Source organism: Phyllobates terribilis, unplaced genomic scaffold (assembly GCF_046119375.1).
Source record: "Phyllobates terribilis strain yellow unplaced genomic scaffold, ASM4611937v1 Scaffold_1__5_contigs__length_1240528914, whole genome shotgun sequence".
Taxonomy (NCBI): Eukaryota; Metazoa; Chordata; class Amphibia; order Anura; family Dendrobatidae; genus Phyllobates; species Phyllobates terribilis.
The window spans coordinates 876,154,074-876,181,579 of NW_027362761.1; the positions used below are offsets into that span (position 1 = coordinate 876,154,074).

Genomic DNA, 27,506 nt, shown 5'->3' on the forward strand with positions numbered 1-27,506 from the left:
TGTGACGGGTCACGTGACGCTGACGTCGGCAGGTCTTTCAATTCAAAGTTGCCGGCAGCCGGCAGAACGGAGTGAGCAGGACAGCGCGGGCCATCGGAGGTAAGTATATACACTCTCTCGGGTCACACTATATAAATCCATGCTGTTTGCATGGATTTATATAGTGTGACCTAGTTGTCAAGCGCTTTCCAGGTGATGCTAAAATCGCCTGGAAAGCGCTTGTCAATCCACATGCGGAAACGCATATGTAATCCGCAGGAAAAACGCATGCACAATCTGCATGCGTTTTTTCTGCCAGGGAGATGCAGAAATGATGCAGAAATTTTCTGCTTCATTTCTGCATCGTGTGCACATACCCTTAGTGCAGGGGAAAAAATCACTGACATGCTTCTCGGGAATCTGCTCCCTGCGCTGTCAGCCCTGTGTGAGGTGAGAGCAGGGAGCATAGGTTGTGCACACTGGGGGTGGTGAGGTGGGGGGGACCACTTATGATGACAGGAACTGTGCATGCTCAGCCATCTGATCGCCCACTACATAGTAACATAGTAACGTAGGTTGAATAAAGACCTAGGTCCATCAAGTTCAACCTTTCTCCCCCAATTCTACTCCCCATACCAACACTGCATCAACTTACTGGAACTAGGCCTCACAAATGAATTACCATTTTTATTATTACTATTACAAATAAACCAGTTTATAATTTTTTAATTAGTTTTATTTTGGTATTACTGTTATGGTATTACTAAAATCTCTTTACCTAAATCTGTTGATCCAGGCAAAAACCCCAGGATACATTCAGCCAATTTGCATCACGGGGAAAAATTCCTTCTTGACCGTGAGAAAGGCGATCAGTACAAGAGCCCTGGATCAAAAGTGCTACTATAGGTGTAACATTTTATCTACTTTAACTGTAGCCCACAATGTTATGTGTATCGAGGAAATCATCCAGCCCTTTTTTGAAAGCTGTTATAGTGTCGGCCATTACTACCTCTTGTGGTAGGGCTTTCCACAGCCTGACTGCTCTGACTGTAAAGAACCCTTTCCTGTTTAGGTGCCGGAATCACCTTTATTCCACCCGTAATGAGTGCCCCCTGGTCCTTAGTGTGGTCTTTGGAAGGAATAAGTCATGTGCTAGTCCTTTGTACTCACCACACACATACATACATGTAAATGAGATCCCCTCTGAGGCGTCGTTTTTCTAAGCTAAACAATGTTAACTTTTTCAATCTCTCATCATATGAGAGGCCTTCCATCCCTTGTAATAATCTAGCTGCCCACCTTTGAACTGACTCTAACTTCTGAATATCCTTCTTAAAATGTGGAGCCCAAAACTGGATCCCATATTCCAGATGTGGCCTTACCAGTGATTTATAAAGGGGTAACAATACGTTGGGATCACGGGATTTTATTTCTCTTTTTATACACCCTAAAATCTTGTTTGCTTTTGCGGCAGCTGCTTGACATTGAGTTCTGCTGCTCAGCTTACTCGTAACCAGAATACCCAAATCCTTCTCCTGTTCTGTAGTCCCTATTATACTCCTATTTAATGTATATATGTAGCAATAGGATTACTCAGTCCTAGGTGCATTACTCTACATTTATCTACATTGAACCTCATCTGCCAAGTGTTTGCCTATTCAGTCATCTTATCCAGATCGTTCTGCAATATCGTAATGTCAAGATCAGATTCTAATATCCTACATAGTTTGGTATCATCAGCAAAAACTGACCCTTTACTCACAATCTCATCCCCAAGGTCATTAATAAAGAGGTTAAAGAGAATTGGTCCTAGCACAGATCCATGCGGCACCCCACTGCTGACTATATCCCATTTAGAGAACTTACCATTTATGACAACTTTGTTTCCTATCATTTAGCCAATTTCTTACCCATCTACATATAGTTCCCCGAAGGTTTTGCTTCTGTAGCTTCAGTATAAGGCTGTTATGTGGCATGGTATCAAATGCCTTTGCAAAGTCCAGATAAATCACATCAGCCGCATTACCAATATCCAGATTTGCCCTTACCTCCTCCTCACTGGGAGGACGGAATGGAATAACGCTAGGGGGCGCCAGGGGGCATACTTCAGCAGATGACAGCTTGTTATTTTTTGAATGGAGCATAATTTTTAATAAATTACAAAACCATTTATTTCCACCTTTTCTGCTTAGTTAAATGTATTCTTTATGGTGGCACAACCCCTTTAAGAGAAGGGAGCAGGGCTCATTGCTACCATTGAGATAGGTGTAACATTTAAACATTTACTATGTATCAGTATGGTAAAAAGTTTTTTCAGAGTGTAAGGCTATGTGCCCACAATGCAGAAATGCTCCAGATTTTTCCTGAGCGTTTCTGCATCTCCCTGGCAGAAAAAACGTATGCGGATTGTACATGCGGATTGTACATGCGGATTGTACATGCGGATTGTACATGCGGATTGTACATGCGTTTTCCTGCCAGGGACATGCGGATGTGAAGCGTTCTTCACATGCATTTCCGCATGCGGGTTGACAAGCGCTTTCCAAGCGATTTTAGCATCACTTGGAAAGTGCTTGTCATTCAACTTGGTCACACTATATAAATCCATGCAAACGGCATGGATTTATGAAGTGTGAGCGAAAGAATGGTAAAAAATAAAAAATAAATATATACTTACCTTCTGATAGCCCCCGGTGTCCTTGTCTCGGCTTGCCAGCAACTCGTGGTACATTTAAGGACCTGCCGACGTCAGCGGTCGCGTGACCCGTCACATGACTAAATGACGTCAGCGCAGGCCCTTCAGTCCACCCCGAGCTGCCGGCAAGCAGAGACTAGGACTCCAGGGGCCATCAGAAGGTAAGTATAATATGTTTTATTTTATTCTTTTTTTTACAGGTTCTATGGTACCCGGGCCCGGAGGAGAGTCTCCTCTTCTCCAAACCCGGGTACCATCCGCACATTGAAACGCATGGATTCCGCATCTGCAGATCCAGTGATGCGGAATCCATGCGTTCCAACGCAAGTCAATGGTGGCGAAAACGCAGCGCTTCTGCAAAATAATTGGTAGTGCTGCGTTTTTTTCCACAATGATAATCCGCAGCGGAAATTTCCACAGCATGTGCACAGCACATGCGGATTATCATTGGAGAACATGGCAGACCTTCTACCAAGCGTTTTTTAAGCATTTCTGCAGCGGAATTGCCGCTGCGGAAACGCTTAAAAAACACATAGTGGGCACACAGCCTTATAGATACAGCTTTCTATAAATATGTGGGACATGAATCATTTATTCCATCATATTTTTTTTTAAAACTTTGTGAATGTAACTACCAACTTTGTAATACTACATTTCTCCAGCAGCAGAATTACCTGACTACTGTAGTTTTTCCCAACAAAATCAGCTGTTTTACTTTAGCGCCTAGAGCGGGATTCAGAGCTTTTCGCCCCGGTAGCCGTTTTTTTTTTATAGGGGTTTCCTCTCGTCAGTCAGCCTTTTTAAGGCTATGTACATATGGAGTTTTTTGCAGCGTTTTCACAGCAGAAACTGAACAGAACCTACAAGTTTTTTTAGGCGTTTTGAGTTTCCACTCCAAAAAATCCTAAAAACAATCAAACTCCTTGTGCACATACCCTAATATTAATTACCACATGCATTGTACAGCTGTGTACAGCTTCCTAAATAGGTTTATTCACAGAACAAAATGCTCAAGAGGCATTACAAACATTCATCTTGAGTAAAATATGACATTAAACATGAATCTACAAATGGCACCGATTACTTTTTGATTATTGGTTTCTCTAGAGATTCATAATTTTTCTTATAATTCTGCTGTTATTCTTAATTGCATTATTATATAATACATATCAATAAGCAGCGGCATAACTAGAGTGGTATGGCTTCTGATCTAAAACTTGAAACTAGGCCCCCAGCAGCATGTTGGTCAGATGTACAGATCCTATGAAGACATATCCCCTTCATTTAAAAATAAAGACTGCAGATAAAATATATAAATCTCAAAGAAAACATGGCAATAAGATTCTAAGTAATACTTCTAAATAGAAGTCATATAGTTACCAAATAACAAATATCACCATATTGTTACTGAACAAGTCCACTATACCAATAATAAATAACAATACACTAGTAATGTACACCATTTCTCCTTCTATAAAGTAATGGCATTCTTTTTTTATGCCTCGATACAGTTGGAACGTCCCATATTGTGGTTCCATAAATTAGTAATTGATAATCTATGGACCACACCAGGGAATATTATTAAAGTCCCTCATTGTGAAGTAATAGTGTCCTCCATGCTGGCCCCAACACAATAACATTGTCCTCCATTTGGCCCCATACAGTAATAATGTACGTCAATTAACACCACACAGTAATAATGTCTTCCAATTGGCTTCCTACAGTAATTATGTCTCTCACTTGCCTCCATAAAATAGTAATGTATGTTTCTCATTCTGTCCCCATCCTGGCCTGCATCCTGTAGTAATGTCCCCCACCCTGGCCCACATTCTGTAATAATGTTCCTTGTCCTGCACTCTTATATAACACAGAAAAACAATAAACAACTATTTTTTTTAACTTGTCCTCGTTCCCTTGACGTGCAGTGTCCTTTTCCTCCTACATAGCTGGCACATGGAATGGTTTGGCGCATGGCAGTGCGATCATGCGCTGCCTGAAACAAGCATGCCAACATTAGCTGCCTGCCTCTGATAGGTCAGCGGCCATTATAGCTATTGCAGTGCATGGAGCTGGTGGCTTTCTGCACCACAATGCATTTTAGCTGAATGTGCTTCCGAACATGTGCATTCAGCTGAAAACGGTGCTGGTCTCTGCAAGACCCCTTCCTCCATGGGCCTAGTCACAGTTTCACGGTTGGGGTTCTTTAAGGACATTTTTGGCATAGTAAACCTTGCACTTAATCTCTACAACCAAGGTTTTCTTTTCTGCTAACACGTGTGCATTTACCAAATGTGACCCAACATAGTCATAACTGGAGATCTGTAGTCTTTTACATAGGACTGAAAAATTGCTTCTCAGCAGAGGCACAAACATCATGTCAAAGTGGTGAAAATGTGAAGAAGTGAGGAGGTCTAGATGGTGGTGGATTTATTCATTAGCATAGAGGCATATGTGACACCCCAGGGGTCTGGTTGCCACAGTGATAGAGATATTACGTCTGAGAGCAGGTGGGAGGTCTCTTGGTCAGGAATCCTATGCATGCCACACCTCCTGCCCAGTCCTGGGAGGGGAAGAACTTCCCCTATATAAACCTAGGTCTGAGGCAGGGTTAGGGAGTAGAGAAGAAGTAGAGACAGAGAAAAGAAGCAAATATAGGAACAGAACATCAGGAGCTCTGTGGGAGCAGTGTTACAAGGAGTCAGGGGCTGGCAGCTGCAGAGCTCGCCCTGACTGAGAAGATTTCTTACCGGACCCGGAGTCCGAGGCTGTGGGGACTAACTCCTACCCAGCAGCAGAATCCGTCAGGCAGGGGATTCCAGGTCCTCTGGCCAAGAAACCCGACGGCCCCGAGTCACCGGCCATACGGGTGAGCACCACACGGTACACTGAGGGACGTGGGCTACTTATACCCGCCTCTGGCAAGGTAGTCAGAAGAGTACAGTTAGTTTGGGAGGCCTACAACTCCGCCTGGCCAGGGGAGATCCCATCTGCTCAAGGACTGACCAGGCCCCAATCGCTAGCCAGTACTCCGGGAGGGTCTATCTTTGTCACCAGTAAAGACCCTGAACTACACCGTACCGTCTCCGAGTGGTTCCTGCTACCCCCATCATCCACGTCGGCTGCCCTGAGGCCATACCCCTCCCGTTGGGGGTTATACTATCACGCTGCACAATCCTACCACCGGCCTCAGCGGTCTGCCCTGCAGCAGCAGCTCCTTAGCTGTACTCAACGGGTGGCGTAGTCGTCCAACATCTACCGCTGATACATCGCCGCTCAGTTTGACTCCCTGGGCACGGACCGGGTCACCGCCACGAGACTACAACCCTCAACAGATCCGGCTCCGGGTAAGCTCCCGCGTGCGCAACGCAGCGCGACACAGGCCCAGGGGCGCGTCAACTTTTGGCGTAGTCGGCAGGATTTCGTGCCCGCAACCACCGGGTACTGCGTGCCTGAAAAAGACTGTTCAAACTTACCTGTGGTGAAGATTTCCGCCATCCGGCGCCATTTTCAGCCTTCTTCCCGCCTTCCGTGGAGTTTTCCCGCCGTTGGACGCCATCTTGAAGACGTCGCGCGGGAAGAAGAGGGGCGTGGACTCCGAAAGCGCGCGAGAACTGAAGCCCCGCCTCACGTCCGGACGTCGCGTAAGGTCCTGGAAGGAGCCCAGCAGACGCCGACGTCACAGGAGCGCGACGGAAGGTCCTCAACCCTGACGATCTACTGCGGAGCCGCGGCCTACGGAAGAGGATCATCGCAAGGTAGGCCACGGTCCACTAGGGGGGAGGAGGATGTCGGATACGGAGGAGAGCTTCACTGCCTCAACCCCCGCCAGCGCCACCGCTGCTGCAGTCATGCCTTTCACCATGCCCTATATCCCGGGAGCGGCCTGGCTACCCCAGTACTCAGGGGAGTCACATACCCTGCATGACTTTAGAGAAAAGCTGGATAGCCTCTTCCAGGTGTACCCCCTCACAGAAGAGCAAAAAGTGAGCATCCTGGTGGCCCAATTAACTGGGGCAGCCCGAAGGGAGGTAAAGTCCTGGCCACCTGGGGGGAGGACTGTCGCAGGGATACTAACCCGGCTGAGGGACACCTTTGATACCCGCACCTCAGCCGAGATCAAGCTTAGATTCTACGGGTGCAAGCAGCGAGCACACGAGAATATAAGGGACTATGCCCTGAACCTACAAGAGGCCCTGAGAGCCATTAAGCAGACCGACCCTGACGGCGTGGGAGACGAGGACAGGCTGTTGACTGAACAATTTATAGAGGGTTTATATTGCAATGCCCACCGAACCCAGTTGCGGGCAATGGCCTTACAGGACCCTCATCTGGGATTTGCACAGTTCAAGGACAGAGCCATCCGGGTGCTTCGAGAACCGGCACCAAGTGGCGTTGTGACCCCCAGACGCCCCACTACCACTTACCACCAGGAGGCGGCGCCCTTGTCGGCAGGGCCTGTGGGAGCTGATGCGCAGGCTTTGAACAATGACCCGGCTCCAGACCTGCACCATCAGGTCCAAGAGCTAGCTAAAAGCGTTGCTGCGCTAACCCGAACTGTGCAGTCTTTACAGGTTTCCACTCCAGGGAAGATCCAGCTGGCATCCGGACCGGAGGACATCCCGTGGCGTCGACCAAGGAGGACCCCACCGGCCAGAGGAAGACCCAGCGACCGATACAACGAGGACGGACGACCCATCTGCCGCCGCTGCAATCAACCCGGACATATGGCAAGGTACTGTCCTTTAAACTGGCACAACCTGGGGTAGAGGGCCAACCCCCAGGAAAAAGATCACCAGGCCCATCGAACTGGCGCGACAAATATGTGGGAGGACGTCCAGTCTTACCCGTGGTACTGGATGGCATTCCTATGAGTGCCCTACTGGACACCGGGTCACAGGTCACCACCATCCCGTACGTGCTCTTCAAGCAGTACTGGAATGACTCGGATATCACCCGCTACCCTGACGATGACTTGAGTATCATCGCCAGCAATGGTCAGCCCGTGCCACAGATTGGATTTAAAGAGGTGACCATTAAAATCGGTAGAGTTGAACTGGCAGCACAGGGACTGATCATTGTAGACATTGACAAACACGAGAGTCACCCAAAGATAACTCTAGGAACTAATGTAATTGAAAATTGTCTTGCAGAGGTGATTTTCCTTTTACAGCAGGTTGCCAAGAACGCCAGCTCCGGCGAGCAGCGAGTGCTCCAAAAAGAGATCCGGGCACTGATGCGACGGCAACAGGTGGAACTCTCCGGCGGTGAGATTGGTAGCGTGAGAATGTGTGACCCTTTCCCTATTGCCATGCCCCCAAAAAGTGAAATGATGATTTGGTGCCGGGCAGCTATTGGTCTGAGAGGTAGAGATTACCAGGCAATGGTAGAACCAGTTTACTCAGACAGTAGGCCCACCATCTTGACAGCACGGGGGGTGGTTAATGTACGCCATGGGAGGGTGCCCGTTCGCATAATCAATATCGGGAAGAGGGAAGTGTACCTGCCCCGGTATGCCACGCTAGCCAAATTATATACCATTAACCAAAATGCTATACAATCTGTGGAACCCTTGCCTCCATCTCACCCGGAGGAAGGTAACGGCTCTAAGAAAACAATGGAGGACTGGTGTCAGCAACTACATTTGGGTACTGACTGCACTCCCTCACACCAGAAACAGGGAGTCTATCGGGTGGTTCAAGAGTACGAGAGAGTGTTTAGTAAACACCCGTTAGACTTCGGGCGAGTCAAGGGGGTAGAACACCACATCCCCACGGGAGACCATCCTCCCATAAAAGAGAGGTATCGACCCGTACCCCCTGCACACTACCAACACGCCAAGGGGATGCTTAGAGACATGAAGGAGGCTGGGGTGATCAGGGATAGCTGTAGCCCCTGGGCAGCTCCACTAGTCTTAGTCAAAAAGAAAGACAACACCATGAGGATGTGTGTAGATTACCGGAAAATCAACCGTATCACACACAAGGATGCGTACCCCTTACCAAGGATAGAGGAGTCTTTGGCTGCTTTAAGATCTGCTAACTTCTTCTCTACCTTGGATCTCACTAGTGGGTACTGGCAGGTTCCTGTAGCAGAGGCGGACCGGGAGAAGACCGCATTCACCACCCCGATGGGACTTAGCCAGTTTACCTGTATGCCGTTCGGACTCTGCAACGCACCAGGAACCTTCCAACGATTAATGGAGTGCTGTCTGGGCCACAGAAACTTCGAGACGGTCCTGTTGTACCTGGACGATGTCATCGTATATTCTAAGACTTATGAGGACCACCTGAAACACCTGGCGGAAGTGTTCGAAGCTCTGGCAAGCTACGGCCTAAAGGTGAAACCCTCCAAGTGTCACCTCCTGAAACCAAAGGTGCAGTACCTGGGACACGTGGTGAGCGCTGACGGAGTGGCTCCCGACCCTGATAAGATCACCGCAATTAAGGAATGGCCAAGTCCCTCCAGTGTAAAGGAAGTGCGGCAGTTCCTCGGGTTGGTAGGCTACTACCGCAGGTTCATCCCCGGTTTCACCAAAAAGGCAGCTCCTATGCAGGACCTCCTGATAGGCCAGTCCCGGAAGGCCAAGAACCAGAAGCCGCCCTTCAGATGGGAGAAGTTGGAAGAAGAGTCCTTCCGCCAGCTGAAGATGGCCCTCACGGGGGATGAAATCCTGGCGTACCCGGATTACAGCCAGCCCTTTATCCTCTACACCGACGCAAGTAACATCGGGCTAGGAGCCGTGCTGTCCCAGATCCAGCAGGGGAAAGAGCGAGTAATCGCTTACGCCAGCCGAAAACTGCGACCCACCGAAAGAAACCCTGAGAATTACAGCTCATTTAAGCTAGAGTTCCTGGCAGTGGTGTGGGCAGTCACCGAACGCTTTAAGCACTACCTCGCTTCTTCCCGGTTCGTCGTGTACACGGATAACAACCCGTTGACACACCTGGACACGGCAAGACTCGGTGCCCTAGAGCAGAGATGGATGGCCCGCCTGTCCAACTACGAGTTCACCATCAAATACCGGGCAGGACGCTCCAATACCAACGCGGACGCCCTGTCCAGAATGCCAAACCTACCGGACGTAGGAGAAGATCCAGAGGGACTGGAAGAAGTCGAACTCCCCGCGTTTCACCGTCATGGGACTATCCAGTATTCCCATCGGGTAAGGAGTAAGCAAGGCGCTACGCTTAACCCCTTACCTCACTACAACTGGGCGGAAACGCAAGACAGTGACCCTGCCGTCCGGCTGGTGAAGGAGATGCTGACTCGGCCAGAGGCTCGCCTTGACCCAGACGCTCCGGAGGAAGCCAAGCAACTGTGGGCAGAAAAGAGTAGACTGTTCCTTTACAAGGGGAAGTTGTGCCGCAGGATGGTTAACTCCCGGACGCATGAACTAATCTGGCAAGTAGTGGTGCCACGACGAGACGCAGCCATGGTGATGGAGGCATACCACGATGGAGCTGGGCATTTCGGATGGAAGAAGCTGGAGTTCCTGCTGCGCGGGCGGTTCCATTGGGTAGGCATGAGGGGAACCATCGAGAGGTGGTGCAGAGACTGTGGCCCGTGCAACCTGAGGAGGAAGGACCGTGCCAGCCAGAAGACTCCCCTGCAGTCCATCGTCACCCGGCAGCCGTTGGAACTGGTAGCCTTGGATCATGTAAAACTGACCCCAAGCAGAAGTGGCTACGTCTACGCGTTAACCATCGTGGATCATTACTCCCGGTTCTTGGTTGTCGTCCCCGTCAAGGACTTAACGGCTCAAACAGCAGCTAGAGCCTTCCAGCAGCACTTCTGCCGTCCACACGGGTACCCGGACCAAGTGCTGACGAACCAGGGACCTGCCTTTGAAGCGGAGGTCTTCCAGGAATTCTGCAATCTGTATGGCTGTCGGAAGATAAGGACGACACCCTATCATCCGCAAACTAATGGACTTTGTGAGAAAATGAACCAGGTGGTAATGGATCTTCTGAAAACGTTACCCCTGGAAGAACGCAGTCTGTGGCCTGAGAAGCTGCCCGATCTGGTGGACCTATACAACCACATCCCGGTAGGTTCCACCAACTGTACCCCGGCTTACCTAATGAGGGCGAGACCTGGTAAGTTACCTGTTGACCTGGAAATGGGAGTCCTGACACCCGAGGACACTTCACCAGAAGCAGACTGGGACACAGAGAGGCAGCAGCAGTACCGGAAAGTACAGGAGAGCGTGGAGCGAAGTCTCTGTCAGGCTAGGGAGAGACAAGAGAAAACTTACAACCAGTATGCTCCCACTGTTCCCCTGGTGCCCGGAGAGCAGGTCTTGAAGAGGAAAAGACGGCTCCACAAGTTGGACGACCAGTGGGAGAAGGACCCGTACACCGTACTGCCCTCAAGCCACGAGAACCCGAAGGTCTGTACCATCAGTAAAGACGGAGGGGAGACCACAGCCATTGTATCCCGGGATCACCTGAAGAAGTGTCCTGAACAGCTACGGCACCCTGAAGAGGAACAAGAAGACCATCGACCCGTAGAGGAAAGGGAAGATATGGTTAGTACTGTGCTCGGAGACTTCCCTCGGTCTTGGACTCAAGTCAATGGTGCAGTTGTGGTACCCGTACTCACCTTCCTCCAACCAGCATCCCAAGCACCTACGGAGCAACAGGTAGAGCTGGAAGAACAGCCGGTCCAGGAGGCAGAAGACCCCACACCAGCAGATCAGGAGGATCAACCCTCTGCTTGCAGTGAGCCTGCCATATCCCTAGTGAGCCAAAGGGCCCGTAGACAGCTACCCAATTTACCCTTGACAGCTCCTACACCCTGTAGTTCAGGGCCAGACAGTCAGCTCCGTAGGTCCACTAGGGCCACTAGAGGCCAGTTACCCGCACGTTGGAGGATTTGAAGTGTATAAATTGTTTTATTTGTGGTTACCTGTTTTTCTTGTTGCTTGTGTATAATTATGTGTTTCTAGTTGTTTATAGGAGTCTTTGGTGGGTTTACCGGGAATCCTGTGTACATAGTTGGAGCGTAACCCAGGACGGACTAAAGACTGTTAAGGACTCGGGGCAGGACAGACCCCTACCTGGTTACGTCTCCCTGTTTTGGTGAAATGGACACCTTGCTTTCTTCAAAGACTGCACCCGGTTACGGACATGCCGTGACCACCTTTATGTGTTTCTTTATTGTATTGTTATTGTTATATCTTGTTATGTTTTTCTAAAATATGTTTAGTCCCGGAGTACTAAATTTCACTAGGGGGGAATGTGACACCCCAGGGGTCTGGTTGCCACAGTGATAGAGATATTACGTCTGAGAGCAGGTGGGAGGTCTCTTGGTCAGGAATCCTATGCATGCCACACCTCCTGCCCAGTCCTGGGAGGGGAAGAACTTCCCCTATATAAACCTAGGGCTGAGGCAGGGTTACGGAGTAGAGAAGAAGTAGAGACAGAGAAAAGAAGCAAATATAGGAACAGAACATCAGGAGCTCTGTGGGAGCAGTGTTACAAGGAGTCAGGGGCTGGCAGCTGCAGAGCTCGCCCTGACTGAGAAGATTTCTTACCGGACCCGGAGTCCGAGGCTGTGGGGACTAACTCCTACCCAGCAGCAGAATCCGTCAGGCAGGGGATTCCAGGTCCTCTGGCCAAGAAACCCGACGGCCCCGAGTCACCGGCCATACGGGTGAGCACCACACGGTACACTGAGGGACGTGGGCTACTTATACCCGCCTCTAGCAAGGTAGCCAGAAGAGTACAGTTAGTTTGGGAGGCCTACAACTCCGCCTGGCCAGGGGAGATCCCATCTGCTCAAGGACTGACCAGGCCCAAATCGCTAGCCAGTACTCCGGGAGGGTCTATCTTTGTCACCAGTAAAGACCCTGAACTACACCGTACCGTCTCCGAGTGGTTCCTGCTACCCCCATCATCCACGTCGGCTGCCCTGAGGCCATACCCCTCCCGTTGGGGGTTATACTATCACGCTGCACAATCCTACCACCGGCCTCAGCGGTCTGCCCTGCAGCAGCAGCTCCTTAGCTGTACTCAACGGGTGGCGTAGTCGTCCAACATCTACCGCTGATACATCGCCGCTCAGTTTGACTCCCTGGGCACGGACCGGGTCACCGCCACGAGACTACAACCCTCAACAGATCCGGCTCCGGGTAAGCTCCCGCGTGCGCAACGCAGCGCGACACAGGCCCAGGGGCGCGTCACATACATAGAATAGAAATGTTCTCATAGAAAAGGTAGTCCATTATTGTTTACATTTTTGACATTGAGGTAAGATGAGCTTGGTGCTTTACTTTCTACCGGTTTTCCAAGGACTAATTACCTATTCCTTGTCTGTTGACTACAGAGTACTTCTATAGATAGATACAGGTTCTCTTTACCAAGTAGCATGGGCCAACCATCTCTTGACCCCTCACTCTAATAGCATCATTATGATAAGTAAAAGAAGGGTTTTGAATTTTTTTTCTGGATGGCCGGTAGCAAAAGTAAGGACTGTCAGATTGGGGTAGCACTAGGAGATTATGTGGAGACATGAATCAGTTTAGAGGTAAAGTTGAGATTTGAGGGATGTCTATACACCTTAGATAGATTTTGGTCAAATGGCCCACAGCGATCTCTGCCACCTTCCCCAAATGCATTGGCCAAGCCTTCACATGTTTTCAATAGGTATAGTAAACCAGCCAGACAACTCTACCAACTCCTTTTGTTCCTTGTAGAAAGAAAGGACTGGGCCTTGAAATTTAACCAATCTAATCCTTCTCCCCTCTGAGTTAACCTCAATTATTTCTGTACCAATCACTTCATCTGATATGAGCCTCCATTCCCTGGCTACCAAATACCATTTTTGTTTTAGTACTAGTCAATAATAGTCATGGGTGGATACTTCATAATGAATCGTAATTATCATTTCAATTAAAATGCGAAATGATTGATTCCCCGGTGTGCTTGAGGCAGGTTAAGTAATGACCCATTCTTCAAAGCCTGAAGAGCATTTTTATTTCGACAACTTATAGACGCCTTAGTCTGGTTTGATGCTTATCCCCACATAGCACATTGATCAGTGGTCTGCCCAGGTTCTTCCCAAAGCAAACAATCTGCTGGCTCCAACCACATCACAGGAACGGCCCAGCCTTTCTTACATAGTTTTATAATGTCTTTCTCTTTTGAGAACATGAAATGCGCCTCTGTCTGACACCATAGCCCGGCTGGTATTGAAATCAAAGAATATGAACAAAAAAAAAGCTAATTATGTTGAATTGCAGGCATTGAGCGAATTGTTAAATAGATGTTCAAAATGGTTATTCAATGTAGAATGTTGCTTTTATCAGATAGTGAATGACACAGAAAAGAGGGGCTTTACCACAAGGAATATGGGAATGCTGCTCCTATTCAAAGCCTTTTAATTATTTACTCTTAAAGGCGCAGTTATCATAAAAATATTTTCCGTCATTGTTAGAGACTGATGCCATAATGAGCTGACATTTTCTCTATGAGGATCTATTCATGTATGCACTTAATATGCACAGGTGCATGGGGGGTTTACAGCAGAATTTAAGTCTATTCAACAGATCGTGTACGGTATAATGCCTATTGATATGATGCATTTTCGGAAAACCTTGGGATACACTGCTCCATGCCTTTTGTAAAACCTGTGCATATCTTACTACAGTCATTGGAATCCGACTCTCCATAATGGTTTAATAATAAATAACTCCAGTGGGAAAACGTGTACCCTGGCAAAAAGATTCTGGTACTAATCATCCCCAAAATGTTAATTTCATAAACTCTTGTAAGTTAAAAACTATGAAGTAGAATAATACTGTAAAAATCTGGTGACAAAAATGTGCTAGCCATGTCTGTGCCAATACCATATGTAGAGGTTATCCCATGAATAAAATATTTCAGCTAGGCAGTAAATATATAACAACTAGCTGTTTGACAGATTTGCACAGGATCCTATGCACCAAGAGCCGTAGCGTGCATGGGTGACTACATCTCCATTCCCTTCTAAAGGTCTATAGGTAGCACACATGCATGGCCCCAGGTCTTATGTGGTAGGGCCATTGTGTAAAGTAATCGGTAGTGCGCATGTGTGACCACCTCTTCATTCACCTCTGAAGATCTATAGGTAGTGCACATGCATGGCCCCAGCTCCCATGCGGTAGTGCCCTTGTGTAATGTAAGCGGTAGTGCGTATGTGTGACCACCTCTTCATTCACCTCTGAAGGTCTATTGGTAGTGCACATGCATGGCCCCAGCTCCCATGCGGTAGTGCCCTTGTGTAATGTAAGCGGTAGTGCGTATGTGTGACCACCTCTTCATTCACTTCTGAAGGTCTATAGGTAGTGCACATCCATGGCCCCAGCTCCCATGTGGTAGTGCCCTTGTGTAATGTAAGCGGTAGTGCGTATGTGTGACCACCTCTTCATTCACTTCTGAAGGTCTATCGGTAGTGCACATCCATGGCCCCAGCTCCCATGTGGTAGTGCCCTTGTGTAATGTAAGCGGTAGTGCGTATGTGTGACCACCTCTTCATTCACTTCTGAAGGTCTATCGGTAGTGCACATGCATGGCCCCAGCTCCCATGCGGTAGTGCCCTTGTGTAATGTAAGCGGTAGTGCATATGTGTGACCACCTCTTCATTCACTTCTGAAGGTCTATCCGTAGTGCACATCCATGGCCTCAGCTCCCATGTGGTAGTGCCCTTGTGTAATGTAAGCGGTAGTGCGTATGTGTGACCACCTCTTCATTCACTTCTGAAGGTCTATCGGTAGTGCACATGCATGGCCCCAGCTCCCATGCGGTAGTGCCCTTGTGTAATGTAAGCGGTAGTGCGTATGTGTGACCACCTCTTCATTCACTTCTGAAGGTCTATTGGTAGTGCACATCCATGGCCCCAGCTCCCATTCGGTAGTGCCCTTGTATAATGTAAGCGGTAGTGCATATGTGTGACCACCTTCATTCACTTCTGAAGGTCTATAGGTAGTGCACAATGCATGGCCCCAGCTCCCATTCGGTAGTGCCCTTGTGTAATGTAAGCGGTAGTGCGTATGCGTGACCACTAGTGATGAGCGAGTATGTTCTGTTAACCCTTTCGGCGAGCATGCTTGGGTGCTCGCCGAGTATCTTCAGCGTGCTCAAGTGTTATGTTTTAGTCGCGCTGTATGCATTATTTGCAACTGTTTGACAGGTTTAATATATGTGAGGAATGCCTGAGAAACAGACATTCCTCACATGTAGTAAAGCTGTCAAACAGTTGCAAATAATGCATACAGCGCGACTCAAACATAACACCCGATCACGCTGAAGATATTCGGGAAACACCCTAGCATGCTTGTAAATCTCGAGTAACGAGCATGCTCGCTCCTCACTAGTGACAACCTCTTCATTCACTTCTAAAGGTCTATAGGTAGTGCACATGCATGGCCCCAGCTCCCATGCGGTAGTTCATATGCACTACCACCTCCATTGTAGTTATTTCATAAATGTTATTTGTGGAATAACCCCTTAAATAAATATTTTTTTTAAGCAGAAGGATGTTCTATTTGCTTGGTGAGCTTCCTCTTTACTGAAGAGTATATTGTTATGGATACAGATTGAGAACATTCATGCTAAGGAAAATGGCACCACCTGTAGACACCAGGCGTTACTACACCATCGTGTTAGTTTCCTCCCACACTCCAAAAACATGCTGATAGGGAATTTTGATTGTGAGCCCCTCTGAGTGCAGTGAGTGGTAATACTGTAAAGTGCAGTGAAATGTGTTAGCACTATTTAAGCAACCATAATTTGTACTTACAAACTGTGGCAATAATAGCACATTAGGTCTCGTAGGCTGCTTATAGTAGCACAAATAACATGCTACATAGCATCATGTTGAAAAATGGCTTTTTTGGACACTTTCATGTTCTCTCATGAATGCGTATTCATGGCGTAGCACATTTTGTCTCCAGACCAGTCTTCTACTATTATTGCATTCAACACAAAAGCGGGGCTCATTATTGAAGAGGATAGACCTCCATTCCAGTCTCCATTGCTCTCTTACTCTGCTCCATGATAGCCCTTGTAAGTGATGGTGTGAGGTCAATAGAACACCGGTAACTGGACAACTGGCTCGTAACTCAATGTCATGCAAATGCTTTCTGATGGATTGTGTAGACACTGACACCTTTAGTTTGACATCTAATGTCACTTGCAGTACAGAATGGATCATTAAGCACCACACTTTTGATCTGAAAAGATCACATGGGTAACATCTTGAAGTGCCTTTCTCAATGGAAATCATGCTGGTTCTACTCCCGGGATAATGGCGTAGAGTGGCGTAATGTACTGGAGCTGAACCACTTTTAACTTAGCACATCAGATTTATTTTGGTTGTGGAACGAGTGGTACAGCCATTTCTCAAAAATGTTCCGGAACCATTTTCCAACACAACGCCAGGCGCAGGTTGCTCATGCTACCATGCCCTGAAGCATCTCCATGCATGTCTCCCATCGCGCACATCTGGGTTGTCATTGTCAGCAATTACTAGGGAGTTGCCAGCAGCGGATCTTGATGATTTACATACCTAAATGCATTCAGTGTGGCAGGACATTCCTCAGACAACCATTAATAACCTCATTGATACCATGCCAAGGCGAGTAAGTGCGTGTATGTCTGTGTGTGGCACTCCTAATTGTTATTTAATAAATCAAGATGTTTTGCAAAGTTAATTACGTAATGTGTATACACAGTATTTATATGTTAGTTTATTTTCTTTTACTTAGATACATGCAAAGTGAATGAACAAAAGAGAAATCCAAATGAAATCAATATTTGTTGTGACAGCCCTTTGTCTTCAAATAAGTATTAATTCTTCTAGATACACTTGCAAACAGTTTGTGAAGGAACACGGCAGAGAGGTTTTCCCAAACATCTTGGAGAACTAACCACAGATCTTCTGTGGATGTAGGCTTGTACAAATCCTTCAGTCTCTTCATGTAATCCCAAACTGACTGATGTTGAGATCAGGGCTCTGTTGGGGCCTTATCACCGTTTCCAGAACTACTTGTTCTTCTTTACACTCAAGATAGATCTTAGTGGCATTGGCTATATGTTTGGGGTCATAGCGCTGCTGCACAGTAAAACTAGAGGCTGACAGGGAGGTGCCTGCCTGATGGTATTGCATGATTGATAAGAATCTACTGGTATTTTTCAGCATTGAGGACACTATTAATCCTGACCAAATACCCAACTTGATTTGCTGAACTGCAGCCGCAAATTTTTTGACTAACAAAATGCCTTCTATTACAGCCAAATATTTCACATTTTGATGCATCAGTCCAGAGCACTTGCTGCCATTTTTCTGCACCCCAGTTCCTATGTTTTAATGCATAGTTGAGTTGTTTCCGTTTCAGAGGTATTTAGGTATGTTTTTTTTTTATTACAATTCTTCCATGAAGACTACTTATAGCCAAACTTCTCTGAATGGTAGATGGGTGTAGCTGAGTCCCACTGGTTCCTGCCAGTTCTGAGTTAATGGTACTAGACATCTTGCAATTTCAAAGAGAATTAAGCATGCTATGTCTTTTATCTGCTTCACTAACTTTCCTTAACCGACCACTGCACCGACGGTCCTCAACATGGCCTATTTCTTGGCACTTCTCAAAAGAGCTTTAATAGCGTGTCTCTAAACCCTAATGTGCTTTGAAATCTTTGCCTGGGAGAGACCATGCTGATGCAGAAATAACTACCTCTTGTCTTGTTGCTGTGCTCAGTCTCTCAGTCTCACCATGGTATATGACCTGTGACGTGAAACTGTCTTCCACAGCCTCACCTTTGTAGCAGAGTTTTGCTGCTCCTCACCCAGTTTTAAGCATTCTACACAGCTGTTTTTGTTTTAGTTAATGACTACAATGTATCTATAAACCTACATGGGAAAATGATGATCATTGTTACCTGTTTGGTTTAATTGGTTACTCATACACCTGACTATAATCTTACAGAATCCATGACTTTGTGCAAGTCAAAGAAGAAGCCTAGAAGAATTCATACTCTTTTAAAGACAAAGGGTGGTCACGCCAAATTGTTTAAGGTTTCTCTTTTGTTCATTCGCTTTGCATTCTCTTGATTGATAAAAATAAAACATTAACACATCTATTCTTGAAAACATTTTTTCGACACCAGCCTAATAATGATAATAATCGTTTTATTTATATAGCACCAACACATTCTGCAACGCTTTACAATTCAGACAATATTGTCACTGTCCCCATTGGGGCTCACAATCTACATTTCCTATCAGTATGTTTTTGGCCTAATGCTTTTGCACAGTACTGTATATGTCTTTTTGATAGTACCATATTATGTTTTAATAACTTTACATGCAAATAGATTAATAAATGTAACAGAATGAGAACATATGGTGGAAAATGCAGACACAGAACTTTGGCTTTGATTCTTTTGTTAATTGTTTTCTATTACTATTTTATTACATATATTTTGCTGTGCTGAATGCTCTGTTCTGTGAGGTTAGGCTTACAAATCTGTCTGTGACTGTGGCACCTATGTGAATAAAATATGAATTTGCATTCTTGCTTTCAACAATTTTTTTTCTTTTTTTTTTTTACACTAATACTGATAGATGCCAAATGTAATATTTCCAGACACTGTCTGTTGCCTGCAAGCGTAAGTGCTCTGTCAGACAGCAAAATTCCCCTAAAAGTTCTGATTTCAGAAAAGCAATGTGACTCACTCTTCATGCTAGATATTGATCATTATAAGTCATTATAGGAAATATTTTTTAGCCTACTGTTAGAAGAACGGCCTAGAATGTGGCACAGCTTGCGCCCTCTATTGGACAACATGATTTTGATGTGTTGTACAGATAGTTTAGTGCAGCCAACATATACAGAATCATTATATTATTATATATTTATTATTATCATGACAATATTACTTAAAAAATGCTACTCTAGAGGATGATATCAGTCCATTAACTCAGCATCTTTATATATACACATTTCACAATTTACTACTTATAGGGGCAGATATGTCAAGACTAACGTTCTATATGTCAGTCTCCAAAAAGATTATTGGAATAAATTGCACCAAATTTAGTATAAGTATCATAGCATTTGTTACATCTGTTTTAAAGTCTGCTAAAGTCAGAAAATGAAATCTACACCTCCTACGTGCAGGTGTAGATTTGCTCCAAAATTCATGATATTTTCTAGCATAAATCTTAATAAATTATACAAAAATTGTCGGCCGTGCCCCCTCCTTTTACTCCCGGGCATCTTTTTCAACTTTAGGCGAGTGTGTTTTTTTTAAAGTTCTTTTTCCACAACTTTTATCTTTCTACAAGATTTTGCACAATTGGCAGCTCTTTTGGGCTCAGTTTATGCCAAAAACTAGTATAAACTGTATGATAAGTTCAGAACATAATTTCTGTTTGGTATTATGAAGGTTTGCCAGTACATTGCTTTAATTATGCTGTATTAAAGCGAACATGTATGCAGATTCATGCTGCCTGAGCCACAAGCAGCAGGAATTAGACACTGGCGGCTTTATTCCAGCTGTGTATGTTTTACACTGTAACACGACAATCGGAAGAAAACGTACTTTTAAAAAATGTAGGAGGACTATGGCCCTGATTCATCAAGACCAACATTCTTCACACTGGTCTTGATGAAGGGGCGGGGGTCTTGATGAAGGGTTCATGTGGAATCAGTCACTTCTTAATGAATCAGGCACATCTCAAACGTTTGAGTGGCAATGCCCCGCATGCCCCAGCTTTGACCATTTTGGTGGACCTGGCCAAACCTGGCATGAAAATGCCAAAAATTTTAAAATCTGAAACTTCCTAAGTGTTTTACGTCAGATTTCTGCTGTAAACACTTTGATGAATCAGGTCCTCTATTTTTTGGATGAGTACTTCAAGGCAGGTCCTCAGCAGCTTCATCCCTCCCTGCTTACGTAGACTGGCAGGTTCATCCCTGAACGCACATAAACCTATTAGTCATGGACACCAGAGCGGGGAGATGACGTAGGTAGGGGATTGACCTTGGACTAGTCTTCCAAGACTTATTGTCCCTGGTCAGGTTTTCAAAGTATGTTTCTTCTAAAATGCCACAACTTTCAGAGTAAAGCAATCACGGCTACTATAACGCAGCCAGTGTCTGAGTCATGCTGCCCGTGCCCAAGGAAACATGAATCAGCAAACAGGTTTCTTTTAAAGGGGTTGTCCACTACTTTAGATTACCCCCCCAATGTATCCCCCCAGGGCCCCCAAGACTTTTTGTAAGTAACATGAATCAGCAAACAGGTTTCTTTTAAAGGGGTTGTCCACTACTTTAGATTACCCCCCCAATGTATCCCCCCAGGGCCCCCAAGACTTTTTGTAAGTACCTTCTGTTGCAGATAATGCCTGTGAGTGGCGCTATCACTGGCCGCTCACAGGCATCACGTGACCCCCGGCTGCAGCCGGCTCTGACATGCAGCCGGCTCTGACATCCGCTGATGTCACGACAAGTGCTGGCAGCAGCCGGGGGTCTCTGTCTTCTGCGTTCCACGGTGGATGCCAGGCTGTGGGTAGGGTTACCCCCCCTCGTCACACCTGGCATCCACCACGCTCTCTGCCTCTCCCCATTCATTAGGAAAGCGCGCGGTGGATGCTGGGTGTGAAGCGGGGAATAACCCCACCCACAATCCAGCAGCCATCGCGGGGACCCCAGCGCTGAGTCATGCCTCACTTGTCGTGACGTCAGCGCGGGGTCGCGTGATGCCTGTGAGCGGCCACCGATAGCGCCGCTCACAGGCAGAAACAGCAACGTAAGGTATTTACAAAAAGTCTTAGGGGCCCCGGGGGGATACATTGGGGGAATAATATAAAGTAGTGCACAACTTCTTTAAGTTTTCTTTAAATCAGGTTTGATAGTCATTCTTGTTCATACCTTCATGTAATTTTTGTTCGGCTTTGCAGCAATGACCTCACATCTTCCAACCACCTGTAGGCTTAATGTTTGCACAGAACATGCAATTTTGTAATGGTGTAGTGTTACCACCAGCTATTATACAGTAGTCTCCGGTTGCAGTGAGCTAGAGTGCATTGTGCTATGCCGGGCTATGCCTCTTTACAGTATTGTCTGGTCCCAAGCAGTGTTGACCTGAGGTTCCTTGACTACTATCATTATAAGATCTCATTCCCCGTCTATACAGAACATATGTATGTCCACTTTTAAGTACATTGTAATCTTTGTTGTCATCATTGCACACATAGTACACATCAATAAGGTCTAATTTATTATATGTGAATTACCCCAAATGAACTTGACCCTAGTAGCAAGTGATTGTCTCCAAACTCCGCACCATATAGAGTTGTTTTCTTCTGGACCTTTATGGTTATGTTGTATTAGAGGCCTACTCTCATGATACAGCCTGACAACCAGCACTTTTGTTCACCTGTCCCATGCTGGTTCCAAGTAGTCACAAGCAGAATACTGAATGCTCCATTTACTGTATCTCAGTGAGGAGCAGGTTACAAGTACAATGTATAACCTCCAAATTATCCATAGAAGATTGAAACTTGCTAACTTATAAAATTATATTTTATATATAACCTACACTTTATATTACAGTACAATAGATACTTTTGAACTGATTTTTAGTGATTATTTTGTACATTTTGAACAACCTTCTCCCAAACCAAGTGCCAACACATACGATTCCATTGGTTACATTATTGTACTGTACATTACAACCTGAAATGTAAGGTCTGAGCAGTCCATACATTGTGTGCATAAAATATGATATTGGGATTCCTAAATTACTCATAATTAATTCCCACAATCGGTATGTAATCTATGCTGTGGCTTCTGTTAGTGTTCTAACCACTGTATCCTCATGTATGAGCCCGGTAACCCTATCCAATGTAAAACACTAGTGTTTCCTAGCCAGATATAACATCTCAGAATGGTAATATATGCACTTATAGGTAGGTCAGCATGCTATACCACAATGCAGCCTCCTTTAACAGCTTACAGAAATGATCTTTTATTAAAAGTTGGAATAATCGTTTATATTTGATGTGATGAACTTGTGTCCTTACAGATAGTATGATTTTGTTATTTATTCTAATACTATCCATTTTCTTTTTTACTCCACAGAAAAATATATGAAGAGCAGTAAGTATTTTAATACTACTTTTATACTACTTTCATTAGTATTAGTAGCTCCATGGGTGAATTTAGTTGTAGTTTTGTGCCATCTAAAACATGACAAAACTCTAGACTACTGCAGTTTTTGTGGGCTGTAAAAAGAGCGCTGAAACCAGGATGATTATACCCTTAGTGAATGAACGATGGTATATAGAGGTAACTTTAAATTAAAGATTATGTGTCCTTCATCACCTTTTTGTTTAGCGACCTCAATGTCACTAAAATGAAGAATGACGCAATTTTACAGATAGTCTGAATTAAAAATTGTTTGTGTTCACAGCCTCTATGCAGATCTATGCATCTTCATGGTAACAGAGAGCAAACATCACCTTTGTAGTCTGATTCTGCAGTTATCCATCTTTGTATCGATCACGTACTCCTTGATGACATGCATGTGAAAGGTTAATGACAGCCATACAAATTAGATGGCTGTCAGTCAAACGATGCATCGGCCGATTGTTTAACCGACAGCCATCTTGTCTGTGTCTCCCATACACAGGAGCGCTTTTTTGGCCAAGTGCTACTGTGGTTTCTATGGGAAAGCCAGCGACCTAACTCCTGGAGAGCAGTGCGTTTGGCAGTCAGAAATCGGATATGCTTAATTGACAACTAAGAAGTATAGCAATAGTGGACATCGAGTCAAGACACTAGGCTTTGATATAGCAAACACTCCCAATAAACTCACTAGTTCAATGATATCAGCAAAAGGTGAGTATTATTTAAAACCTAAATTTTAATAAGTATTAAATAAAAAGGACGATAGTTACGCACACAAAAATTTTAAACCCATAATTAACTGGTATGAAATAACCAGATCTACAGTGGGGGATATAGACCCAACAACAAGAAATCACTACCAACCAGATATCAAGTAAACTCAAATGACAGTGGTTTCAAAGTCAAAGGCCCCTTGCTTATGAAACAGGTCCGTTTAACAGAGTGTTAAGTGAACAGAACGTAAGTATACAGTATATAAAACAATCTCACCCATTTGTCTCGTCCAGAAGGGGTCTGGCATCTCAGACCATATCATAGATCCCCATCTGGTTAGGACTGGAGCTGGCAAGGTTTTGAGGTGGTCCTATTATGCCCTGAATTCATTTACTGGCCCTAGCACGCAAAGATTCCTGGCCTTAAAAGGGCAGTCCACAGTTGTCCCTATGTAGATGTACCCTAAGCTAGCCCTGAGTGGCTCCCTACGCGTTTCTCCCTTGTAGGGTCATCAGGGGAGGACAAAAGCACGCATAGAATCGGTATATGGGCAAAGTATCAACTGCCCAGTGGTTAGTCTGGCATATACAAAGCTATGAGCTATCGGCGTCCATTAAGCAGATGAGTAGAACAGATCAGCAAAGACCATAATGACTAAACCTGTTTAATATGGTAAGTAGTAGGGACAACACTGCCTCTTACTACTTACTGGATTATCTTCCAGTGGGTTCCTTTTGACTTTGCGTCCGTTGATGAAGTGCTTCTGGTTGCCTTCGTCATTCCTGTGATAAACCTGTTTAATATGTCACTATTATAGCAAAGCAATCTTACAGAGCAGTATTAAATCATACATGATAGATCAGATAATATTTCACTGTTAAATAACGCATATCTCTATTTTCATCCCATAGAGGTAAACCCAATCTGCTGGACATGGGATCCCTGATGATTAAGCCTATCCAGAGAGTAATGAAATATCCCCTGTTGCTTTGTGAACTGCTGAACTCCACTCCCTCGTGTCACCCAGACTACAGGACACTACAGGAAGCCTTCACAGCGATTAAAGACATTAACGGCAACATCAATGAGCTGAAGAGGAGGAAGGATCTAGGTACGCTAAAGACAATGTACATTACCTTGTTTACATACATAAAACAATATACAGATCCTATAACTGTACTGTGTTACAAGTAGTTTCCTTATATATTCTCAAAGAGGTTCTGCAGCAGCTTGTATATCTTTTTTACTCTCCAACATGACTGTATTCTTTAATAGGATGACTAATAACACTTGACTAATGCTTCTGTTTAGAAACAGGTTTTTCAGCAGAAATCTTTATCAGGCTGCGTTCACACATTGCGTATTTTCGCGCGCTTTTTTTGCGCGCGCTTTTTGAAAATACGCAATGTGCTTTGTGTCTGCCAGCAAAGTGAATGGGAAATTCACTTTGCCGTTCAGACACTGTGTAATTTTACGCAGCGGGAAAGCGCAGCTGTGTAAAGAATTGGCATGCCAATTCTTTACGCAACTGCGTCCCGCGCTTTCTCTCTATTGTGCCCATTATAAGCGATGGAATTACGCAGTTGTGTTCACACACTGCGTAATTCCATTGCTTTTCTACGGAGGCGCAGGATGGATACTCACCTACCCGATGTCAGGGGAGAGGCGTCCGGTCCGCTCCAATCCCGCGCTTCCAGCATCTGCCGGTGAGCCGATCAGCTGTTAGCTAACCGGCTTGTAACCGGCCGGTCAGCTGATTACAAGCCGGTCACGTGACAGTCAGCTGATCGCTTCACGGCAGATGCTGCAAGCGCGGGACGGAGCAGACGCGTCTCTCATCCATCGGGCAGGTGAGTATCCATAGTCTGTACATACACTGCTAGGGACACACAGGACACATAGACACACACAGTACACACACGACACACAGACATTACACATGTCACCCTTCATTTTCACACTGCGGTTTTTGCTGCGCTTTTTTAAGCAGTGTGTGAATGGAGGTGCTTTTTTACCTGCTTAAAAAAACGCAGATAAAAAATGCAGGAAAATACGCAGCGTAAAAAAACACAGGGAAATACGCAATGTGTGAACACAGCCTCATTGCCTAAGTTGCTGTAGAATTCAATAATCAACATGTTATCGGTTGGAGAATATATTTGGCATGAGTGGGGGTGGCTTTCTGCATTAAGGAAACAATCCAGCTATATAACTTTTATATACTGTATATTGTGTACTTACATCCATGTAGTTCGATCTCCCTTTTGCTTCTCTTCTGCCTTAATCTTTATTTCAAGAAATCACCACTCTCCACAAGGAGAAACGTTACCCCTTAGACCTCAGTCCAGAGCCTCTCACCTAGCCAAATCAGATCTCATACTTTGCACTGATGAGGGTCAATAGCTTGAAACACCGTGTCTGCAAATTGAGATTCTGATTTGGCTTTTATCCTAAGTCATATTTCACGACTTGTTAAAGGATTGATAGTGACCTATAGGATCGCTGCTTCCAATATAGGTGACACTATAGAGTTCTAGTCCTCTTCCTCTCTCAAGAGGCAATTTGCATAAGAAATCACCCTGCATTTTATTTCTCAATGCTCTTCTATCAATCCCATGATGCATCAGTACAACATCACTTTGGCAGCTAGAACCCATGCCATATACTGTATGTCCGCTGTGGGGACAGTGTGGTTATCCCTCTCTGTATTCTCCTAAATAAGGTAATATATAAGCTAAAAGTATAAAAAGAGAAAGTTGAGCTGTGATTTGCTTTACAATAACTGTGTTACAGAAGCAGTCTATTCATCATCAATAACTGTGATATAAGTTTCTGTCCCTCTGGTAACGAAAATGGTGACCTCTTTCAGAGAACATAAGGCATGCAATTATAAGGAAGTCACCTTGAAGACACATTACCTAACTGAAGAGAAGTATACCATGAATTTTCAGAAAGAAAGGAACAACTGAACAAGGGAGTATTGGCAGAATTATATATGTTGGAGGACAGGTTGAATTAAAATAAAATCAATTGACTGATACTTTAATGCACTGTTTGCCCAGAGGCTCCTCTTTTCTAAAAGAAAGGGTACATTATGCTACACATATTTATAGCATTCTAATACTTTATATCATATACCGAATTCAATAACATATTGCTTTTTTTAACCATGTAAGAACGTAAAAAAACTCAACTTGTTTTCTAAAATTGTTTTTCTGTAGTTGGTGCATTATTTGTGACATTAACCACTTCGCGCCAGAGCCTGTTTTTGCCTTCGTGACCGGGCCAATTTTTTCAATTCTGACCACTGTCACTTTATGAGGTAATAACTCTGGAACGCTTCAACGGATTCCCCTGATTCTGAGATTGTTTTTTCGTGACATATTGTACTTCATGATAGTGGTAAAATTTCTTCGATATCACTTGCGTTTTTTTGTGAAAAAATCGGAAATTTGGCAAAAATTTTGAAAATTTTGCAATTTTCAAACTTTGAATTTTCATGCCCTTAAATCAGAGAGATATATTACACAAAATAGTTAATAAATAACATTTCCCACATGTCTACTTTACATCAGCGCAATTTTGGAACCAAAATTTTTTTTTGTTAGGGAGCTATAAGGGTTAAAAGTTGACCAGCGATTTCTCATTTTTCCAACAAAATTTACAAAACATTTTTTTAGGGACCACATCATATTTGAAGTCACTTTGAGGGGTCTTTATGACAGAAAATACCCAAAAGTGACACCATTCTAAAAACTGCACCCCTCAAGGTGCTCAAAACCACATTCAAGAACTTTATTAACCCTTCAGGTGCTTCACAGGAATTTTTGGAATGTGGAAGAAAAAAATTAACATTTAACTTTTTTCACAAAAATGTTACTTTAGACCCAATTTTTTTTATTTTCGTAGGGGTAACAGGAAAAAATGGACCCCAAATTTTTTTGT

The 27,506-nt window shown here is 44.9% G+C and overlaps 1 protein-coding gene across 1 annotated transcript in view; it reads left to right on the forward strand.

Moving 5' to 3' along the window:
* ARHGEF38 (Rho guanine nucleotide exchange factor 38) overlaps window positions 1-27,506 on the forward strand; it is a 185,246-nt gene that overhangs the window by 99,452 nt on the left and 58,288 nt on the right. Inside the window, exons 5-6 of the mRNA XM_073639497.1 lie at window positions 22,800-22,817; window positions 24,473-24,672. Of these exons, the coding sequence (XP_073495598.1) occupies window positions 22,800-22,817; window positions 24,473-24,672 (218 nt within the window). The remainder of the gene's footprint in view (window positions 1-22,799; window positions 22,818-24,472; window positions 24,673-27,506) is intronic.